This window comes from Caenorhabditis briggsae (genome assembly GCF_000004555.2).
Source record: "Caenorhabditis briggsae complete genome, chrIII, whole genome shotgun sequence".
Taxonomy (NCBI): Eukaryota; Metazoa; Nematoda; class Chromadorea; order Rhabditida; family Rhabditidae; genus Caenorhabditis; species Caenorhabditis briggsae.
The window spans coordinates 4,789,029-4,797,708 of record NC_013490.2 but is presented as its reverse complement, the minus strand read 5'-3'; the positions used below and the strand labels follow the sequence as shown (position 1 = coordinate 4,797,708).

The 8,680-nt window shown below is 38.1% G+C and overlaps 5 protein-coding genes across 5 annotated transcripts in view; 3 read left to right on the top strand and 2 right to left on the bottom strand.

Annotated features, from left to right (window-relative positions):
- Positions 1-195: 195 nt before the first annotated feature.
- On the bottom strand, positions 196-628 carry CBG29116 (the record flags this gene model as incomplete). Its single annotated transcript, XM_045243701.1, has 2 exons — positions 196-320; positions 562-628. The coding sequence occupies 2 exons, from the start codon at positions 626-628 to the stop codon at positions 196-198; spliced, it is 192 nt and encodes a 63-aa protein (XP_045100855.1).
- A 468-nt stretch (positions 629-1,096) lies between these two features.
- CBG23800 lies at positions 1,097-3,873 on the top strand (the record flags this gene model as incomplete). The annotated part of the gene is made up of 9 exons (XM_002646968.1): positions 1,097-1,210; positions 1,259-1,378; positions 1,436-1,543; positions 1,597-1,892; positions 1,942-2,077; positions 2,124-2,276; positions 2,323-2,998; positions 3,049-3,662; positions 3,709-3,873. 9 exons carry the CDS (start codon positions 1,097-1,099, stop codon positions 3,871-3,873), a joined length of 2,382 nt encoding a protein of 793 aa, XP_002647014.1.
- A 359-nt stretch (positions 3,874-4,232) lies between these two features.
- On the top strand, positions 4,233-5,757 carry Cbr-bbs-5 (the record flags this gene model as incomplete). Its single annotated transcript, XM_002646967.1, has 6 exons — positions 4,233-4,297; positions 4,342-4,424; positions 4,468-4,583; positions 4,831-5,118; positions 5,164-5,460; positions 5,512-5,757. The coding sequence occupies 6 exons, from the start codon at positions 4,233-4,235 to the stop codon at positions 5,755-5,757; spliced, it is 1,095 nt and encodes a 364-aa protein (XP_002647013.1).
- A 1,066-nt stretch (positions 5,758-6,823) lies between these two features.
- CBG23798 lies at positions 6,824-7,554 on the top strand (the record flags this gene model as incomplete). The annotated part of the gene is made up of 3 exons (XM_002646966.1): positions 6,824-6,966; positions 7,011-7,278; positions 7,324-7,554. The coding sequence occupies 3 exons, from the start codon at positions 6,824-6,826 to the stop codon at positions 7,552-7,554; spliced, it is 642 nt and encodes a 213-aa protein (XP_002647012.1).
- An 80-nt stretch (positions 7,555-7,634) lies between these two features.
- Positions 7,635-8,680, bottom strand: part of CBG23797 — a gene marked incomplete at both ends in the record, with an annotated part of 3,473 nt that continues 2,427 nt past the window's right edge. Inside the window, one exon of the mRNA XM_002646965.1 lies at positions 7,635-7,914. Coding sequence (XP_002647011.1) covers positions 7,635-7,914 — 280 coding nt within the window. The remainder of the gene's footprint in view (positions 7,915-8,680) is intronic.

Sequence of the window (8,680 nt, the reverse complement as noted above, 5' to 3'; positions counted from 1 at the left end):
AGATATCAAAAAGTGGCTGACTAGTAAAATGTTGCTGATATCCTGATAAACATTTTACTAGTTAACCACTTTTTGATATCTTTCAAAAGAAGTGATATATATAGGCTCAAAGTGGACGATCCGGGTGTCGTTCTATTAGAGGTTTTACGGTATATATTTATATATATCAATTTTGAATTATCTGAAAATGAAAACTCAAATACCTTCGATCCATCTTGCAATTTCTTTTCCTCTCCACTGTTCGATACACCTGGCGAACGAGAATTGAGGTTCATAGCTGACCGAGAGCATAGGACTGCCCGCTCGAAGGCCTGATGAAGCTGAATATATGTCATTTTTAGTGAAATTCAGATTTTAGGCGATTATATCAACCTTGTTTGTATGAATTATTGCGTAAACTTAAGTGGCGGGTTAGTTTAGACATGCTTTTAGCAATGTGAAGTGGGTTAAGAAATGGTAAAAAATTTGAAAAACGAAACTCGCGCTGCCCAGCTACAGTAATCCATACATGGTTCACAATCTTTTTTCCGAATTGAATTCGGTCAAAAAATGCCTTTTTACCTGCACTTATAGCCGATGAGATTCCCAAAGCTTGTTTGGCTTCAAGTGGTGTCGACGGAAATCCCATTGTGGTTGAGAACATATTCACACTCGCAGAATTCAACACATTGTGTTAGTTTGGCCGGAACACAGCTGAAAACTATATTAGAGTTTGATTAATTAACAAATGAGTCAATGCCATTAAGAATGAGTCATTTTGCTAGATTAGAAATGTTTCCCAGCGTCCTGACCTGTTTTTTCGCTGTCAGTTGAACAGTAAAGTCAAAATGTTAATTACAGTAGCAACAAAACTTTTCTGAAAAGGAGCATTACTAAACTTATTGACCGGGTTCTATAATGACGCTTGTGTACTCCTCTCGGAAAAGCTTGTGGCCGTATGGCCGCGCATTTTCTTCTTCCATGTAGATTTACGGGAGGTTTCAACATAAAAACTTCCTCACTTTTTTTACATTTCGTGGCAAGATGACTCTTTAGAACAATAGAATATGACTTTTATGAGTGTTGATTGAATATATAGATTCTTATTTCAGATTCAATGGATGAAGACAACGCAAATGAAATATTCAAAGCGTTCACAAAGCAGAACATCGAATATGATTTATCTGGCTCAGCTACCGTATGTTATAAATCGAAAACATACTCCGCGAAGGTATAAATCTCACCTTTCACTTCTTATAAATCAAAATTCTCAATTAAGGTTCTTCTCCATGGCAACGTTCTCTGTGTCTCCGAGTCTAGCGGGACAGAAGAGGTCGCCGCTTGTGAACCACTTATTTTCATACTTGAGAGATCAGTAATCAAGAAGTTAGAGGACAAGGTACATAAGTTCTTTAAAAAAGAGAACTCTCAGTATTTATATATATAAATATTTCAGCCAGAAGCCTCATCAAAATATTCCTTCGTTTTGACATTCAACGACGAAACAGAAAATCTGGAATTTGGAGTCGAAAGCGAAGAGACAAGAGAGCAGTGGATGATAAAAGTGAGTCAGAACGCTTGTGCTTTTTGTCAGAAACATATTCGGTTTGCTTCCAGCTCGCCACGTGCTCTCATCAAATGGCTCGAGCGGAACTTGATGAAGTAGCTTATAAATTTTACACAATGTCACCATCTGCGTCCAGTGAGTCGGATGGAGTCATCGATCCAAAAACGTCGTCTTTCCAAAGTTTCTATCAAACCGCACCGCTTAGAATCGCTCACAATTTTGCTATAACTCAACAAAACAATTTGCCAGCTCGAAGGGTTACAGTTGAAGAGTGTATGAGCGAGACAAAGTTGTCGCTTATCTTACCGAAAGAGATAATCAAGTTGAATAGGAAGAAAATTTCAGAGTGAGTTTGTGTGACCGGAAATGATATGAATGATAAATTGAATTTTCAGATTCTCTGGATTACTGGAAAGTCGGCTAAGGGTGTGGCCCCAATCATCAGTTAGCTGGCTGCATGAAGTGATACGACAACTGCGAGAAATGTCAGAGACCTATGAGCAATGCTTCGAATTCGTTGACAACTATTCTGTAGGTTTTAATTCTCGAATATAATTGTTCTACTTTCTCAGTTTAGGGACCACACTTCCGGAAGTCTACTGAAAAACATCGAGTAGCTTTTGGACTGGTACCTACAAATCTGCATATTCATTCCTATGACATCAATTCGAATGACAAGCGAGATTTTATTACAGCTGGAACTGCTTCTGCAATTCCTTATCGATATAACGTAACTGAACAATTATGCGTAATTTTTCTAATTGTGTCATTTACAGAACGGAGGTCTTGCCAAACTGTACACCCAGCTCGACGTTGAGCCTTACAACTTTGATTATACATTCTGGAACAAACGCCAAACGCTTCTAGATTTGAAAAAGACGATAGGAGAATTAAGTCATAAAATTGAGAAGGAGTGGAAAATCGCAAAGTTTGGAAGTCCCGATAAAATATGCTTGCAAGTTCATGCTGGCATAAAACAAGTGTATGAAGGACTCAAGGATGTTCTATCCAGTTTGCCGGATGTAGAGCATTGTTCTGATATTCTACTAGAAGAAGAGAAGAAGCGATTAGATGCCGGAGGAAAAATTCCAGAAACCAGAGTCTACGACAATATTCAAAATCAAATTGACCGTATTGATGCAATGATTGTTAGTCTGAACACGAAAATCGCGGTGATTGACACTTTGAATGAGGAACCACATGAAAGAGAAGCTTGCGAGAAAAATACTCGACAGGCCGTCTCCACGTGTCTAGACATTCTGTTAGCTCTGGCCGACTCGATTCTGGAATCTCAGTTGTTTTCTCTGGTGAAGGCACTGCAGAAACCATCAATTGCTCATGCGTATTTCCATATTATGATTCGGACAGACTTTGTTCTATCTCAAGCCATTACGATCGCATCGACAGCAATTTTGAATCGAATCCAGAAAAAGGAAATTCCATTCACAGATGGTTGGTTATTATTCGTAAATAGATACTAATATAAATTCTTTTTATTGCAGATTTTCTTCTAGTAATATTCTCATTCCTGAGCGCATATGGAGATGAAAGAGGGATGATTGAAGATGCAATAGAAGCTTGGAAGTCTCTAGAACAACGAGTTCGTTTCCGTCTGGTCCGTGCTCCGTCAGCCGTCTGCCGAACGTGTATTCCAATGGTACAAGGGACAAGAAGTGCTCTCAAGGTAGCTATCCCTCTCCCTCATGAGTATTTCGATTCGTTACCTGACCATATAAAATGGACTTCCGAATTCACTGTGGTCACTGCATACTTTAACATTGGAGTGAATCACGAGGCAACATTTGGACAGTCATTCGGAGGAATTGCTCTGGAAAGTTCTGTCAATCAAGACGCTGCAGAAAAGTTGAATATGTTTGCCAATCGCGCTGAAGCCAGTCAACGTGCCAGAGAAGCTGTGATGGAGGTGGTTAATGAAGTTTCCACGGAACCATCTCGCAAGAATCTCAATGTTTTCGATTGGGTGATGACTGCGTGTGAGCAGCTGGGTGGTGAAGCTGTCATCTCTTGTAAAAGTGGAAAAGATCGGACGGGGATGGCTTCAACGCTAGAGCTAGGTCGAGTACTTCGAGAGACATGTGGCTTCAACACAACTCAGGTTTGTCTTTGAATCTTTTTGAACCAATTGAATTATATTTTTGTAGATCTCGGAAGTTGTGAACTCCCTTCGAAAAGATGGAGTTCGTCGTGAGAATTGTCGAAAGAATGTAGGAAAACCAGTCTATTCATTCAGTCCATTCCAAATGCATTTTCTACCGAAAGTCTTCCGACCTCCATCTGGAACATATGCAAAAGGAGTTGCTAGTTAATTATAAAAATGTGTATTTTAATAATGTTCAATAAGTTAGTGTTTATTTTCCTATTCTTTATTTTATATTCAATTTTATTCCCAAATTGTCACATTTCCCAAACCACGGTTCCCAAATTTTGACCAATTTCTCTTTACATATTCCATCTCACACACTCGTCGATAGATACTTCTTTTTCATATCTTTCCCCGGTAATAATGTGATGATTGTTTGAAATATAATACTGATGCAAGATAGAGTTTACATAAATTCCTTCTCCCTTTTTCTCTATGCTGTCGAGTTTACACCTTGTTACTATGGCAACCTGACACACTCACGCGCCTCGCTGCTCACGAGCCGTCTTCATTCGTTCACTCAAAATGGAGCGAGTGAATGGAGAAGATATTTGGCAGGATCGCGAAATTCGTTTCGATGTGGATCATAAGTTAGTTTGAAAAACTCTAACATAGAATCTGAAAATCCTTTCAGACTTCTTCGTATGATCAATGGAGAAGTACAAATTGCTAAAGTGGAGAATGTGGAAGACACGAAAGGAAACAATGGAGATAAAGGTGAATATATTTAGGTCTTCAATTCAAAACTAGGTCGTTTCAGGGGTAATTCGAGTTACCAATCTTCGTCTGATCTGGTACGCTATGAGCATGCCGCGCATCAACATCACTATTGGGTGGAATACGATCACTGGAACACAATCGAAAACATCGACATCGGTAAAATATCATTCTGGTACAAAAAATCGGAGCTGTGACCAAAGGTCCCACAGCGACATTTACAGTAACCTGAATATATTTTTGCCTGATTGATTTTCTCGTTTTTCACTAGAAAAAAAACTCAGAAAATAAAATTATTATTAGGTTACTGTAGTTGTCGTTATGGGACCTTCAGCAGCTCAATTTCTCTTGTACCAGAATAATAAAAAAGATTGTATAAAACAAAAGAAACCTGAAAATGTTTCAGTTGGCAACCAGAAATCGTGGAGGAAGTAACGAAGCGATATACGTTCTAGCCAAAGTCTCATCCTCAACAACGAAATTCGAATTCATTTTCACCACAACCAACACGACGGCTCATACAAAACTCTTCACGACAATCGCTTCTATCAATCGTGCATACGAGACCACTAAAATGTACCGTGAGCTCAAAATGCGAGGAATTTTCATCAAAAACGACGGAACACTGAAAATTCTTCCACAAGAAAATATTGTTGAGAATGTTTCTGGTGTATGGAATCTCTCTACTGAAACTGTATGTTCTGAAGAACATCTTTAAATTTTAAATCAACTTTTCCAGGGAAGCCTTGGAGTGTTCGTCATCACCAACATCCGCGTCGTTTGGTATGCTGAAATGAACGTTGGCTACAATGTATCCGTCCCATACTTGACTCTATATTCCGCCAGAATTCGGGAATCAAAGTTTGGAATGGCTCTGGTTCTGGAGACAACTTCTAGCAGTGGAGAATACGTTTTGGGATTCAAAGTGGACCCGACAGAGAAGTTGCAGGGACTATTGAAAAGTATCCAATCTCTTCATAAGGCACACCTTCTGAGACCTATTTTCGGAGTACAGTATGTCAAGGAGAAGGCCGAGGTATTCAAAAAATCCGGGGAAAAAAATAAAAATAAAAATAAACAATTCCAGAAGTCAGAAGCTCGTCAAATCAAAGAAGACGAAGATGTGACAGACGTCATGGACAACAATGAAGATGATGTTGAAATTGAGAAGGACATCCGTCCGGACCCATTCGCAGCGTATTTTGATGGACAGCACAGTGTCACTGATGAGAAACGACTTCCAGTACTGAATCAGGAAATTGGATTGGCCATGGAACCGATTCGCAACGGATTCACTCTTAAAGACTTGTGGGCGATTCATATTGATGGATAAATTGTTTTTATATATGAATAAAATGTACATATATATTTTTAGTTTTTAACCTTGTTCAGCTTTTCTCGCTCATAAGCGTATTTAGATATCTAGCTTTTTATGTTAGTGACTTTTTGAATATCTTCACTAGTTGACGAGATACTGTAGTTTGAAAGAAAGATATCATAATATGACTTTTTAATGAAATACAGCCAATTTCCAATTTTGAAAAGTTGAGGGTATACTAAACAAAGTTAAAGTTTCATGTTTGTAGTTAACAACTTTCTTGTGGATACTGTAGTCTTTGAGATATTCGCCTTTAAAGACTGTTTGTCTGCGTGTCGCCTCTTTCGGTGATCAAGCATCTCGTTTTTAAAAGCGCATACCTCACTATCAGAAATCTACATAGGTGCAAAAAAGTGGCCAGTTACAAAAAGAAAGCTCTGATTTTGTTGAGTATGCTCTTAAATTTTTAGACGAATCGAAAGAGCTTGAAATGCCTTTGTAAGACTTCAAAGTTAACTAATTTTCTCTAATGCCGCGTTCAAAGTAGCCTCCAGGAACTGGAAATCGCGTCCAAAGCTGTCAATTTTTCCAGGTTTTCCATGGACTTAAAACTTCGATTTCCCTCGTTGTAGCTGTGTTTTTTTCTTCGAAATCAATTCGAGGTCCAAAAAAAGAAAGTTTCTTGTTAATTTACAGCGGACCTCGAAAAATTAACACAGCTACAATGCGGAAAATCGAAGTTTCGTGCTCCTGGAAAACCTGGAAAAATTGGCAGCTTTGGACGCAATTTCCAGTTCCTGGAGTCTACTTTGAACGCGGCATAATAGAACCCGCCCCGCACTTTGATCTCAATTATCTCGATTCCTGTGAAAGATATCAAAATGTTTTCAACTGATAAAATGTCTGATAAAATGTTCTTTGTAAAATTATCAACATTTTATCAGTTGACAAATTTTTTATATCATGCACAGGAATCGAGATAATTGAGCTCAAAGTTGACGGTTTGGGTGGGCTTCTGTAGGAGAAAATACGGTACTTACGAAAATCAAAATTTCTCATTTATGACGAAAACTTCCAGAAAATGTCCGAACTTTGTGATTCTCTTTCGGTTGTGTTCACGGATTCACCGAAAATCGAGGATCACCTATTCGCCAAAGCGATTCGATGGGCTGACCAAAATCCAGAAGATGTAGTTTTTTGGGCAAGGAGACAGGCGTTGGAAAGGTACAAAACACACTTTCCTATTCTCATAAATACTCTACATTCAGAATCCCAGATGTAGACGTTGACTGGTCATCAAAGATCCGTGCTCTACGAAGAATTCGCTTCGGATATAACCGCAAAAATCTGATACTCGGATGCATTAACGAAGCCATCAAGTCAAGTATGGATTCTGAAATTGCTGCGATTTTTTGCTCGTTGAGTATTCCGAAGACGTGCTCAGAAATGGGATCTCTTCTAGCCGCGCTTGCATCTTTTTGTAATGGAAATGATGGAAGAGCGGTGGTAGTGATTGATTTGAAAGAAGATAATGATGTAGGCTAGAAAGAGGAAACTACAAACTACAGAATATTAATTTAGATTGATGAAGGAGAAGAAGAAGAGGCAGAAGAAACTGATCATTTTGAAAATTCCGATTTTCTGGCAGAAGAAGAACAAAAGGCGGGAGAAGTATTTAAGGAGGAGAAAGTTGAAGATAAGAAATCAGAAAAAGATAAAAAAGAATTTCTGAAGAAGCTGAAAATCGTTTCCAGAATGTACACAAACAATGTGCTGAATTTCAATGAAGATGAATTTTCAAAATGTGCCTAATTCTTGTTTTTTTTCGTACATTTTTGTTAATTATTTTTATTATTTATTGTTCTGTTATTAATGAAAAAATTAACTCCTTTCTATTCTTCCCTCTCTTCCTGCTCCTGCTCCTGCTCCCGTTCCTCTTGTTTCTGTAGCCACTTTCTCCTCAGAATCTTGATTTGTGTCTTTGAAAATTTTTGTCTTCTGGAGCAAGGATGAAGAGTGCATTGAGCATCACAAGGATTTGGAGTGTATGGAGCACAGCAACAGTAGCATTTTCCACTGATACTGATGCAATTTAAAGGCTTCAAAGCCCACACTTGGTCACGAATGTTTGGAGGAACTAGGGCTCCGAGAAAGTCGACGGCCGTGGTGTGTCTGAAAAATAGACTAGAATATACACAAGAAATTAGTTAAAAATACAGTAATCTACAGTAAACTATTCATAGTTTTCATAAACGGTTGATTCCAAGTTTAATCGAATCTACCGTACTTCCTCCAATAGAAGAACCCCATCGAAATCATCAACTTTGAGCTCAATTATCTCGATTGCTGTGAAAGATACCAAAAAACTTTTCAGCTGATAAATTATTAATCATAATATTGTCAATATTTTATTAGTTGAAAAATGTTTTATATCTTTCACAGGACTCGAGATAATTGAGCTCAAAGTTTTTATAGGAAATTCGGTAGATTCCAAAAAGTTTAGAAGTCTTGATTTCACGAACCAGATCACTCTTGAGCCGCATTTTACGAAAATAACAACTACTATGAAAACAAACTTCTAGTTTGGTTTTACATTTTTAGAAATTTTCAACTCGAATTAACTAGTTTTAACTACTTTTGTAAGCACTCATCGCAGGTACCGAAAATGAAAGCCCAACCTATGTGTGCGTTTTGAGCTCAATCATCTCGGTTTTTTCATGAGATATCAAAAATTTGTCAACTGATAAAATGTTAATCATAAAATTATTAATATTTTACCAGTTGACAACTTTTTTATATCTTTTGAAGGAACCGAGATAGTTGAGCTCAAAGTTGACGAGTCGTCCCTTGTCGGCTGAGCTACGCGGTCGGTTACCGGCCTATTAACTTTGAGCTCAATTATCACAGGTAAAATGCGAACGGGTCCGTTACGGACGCT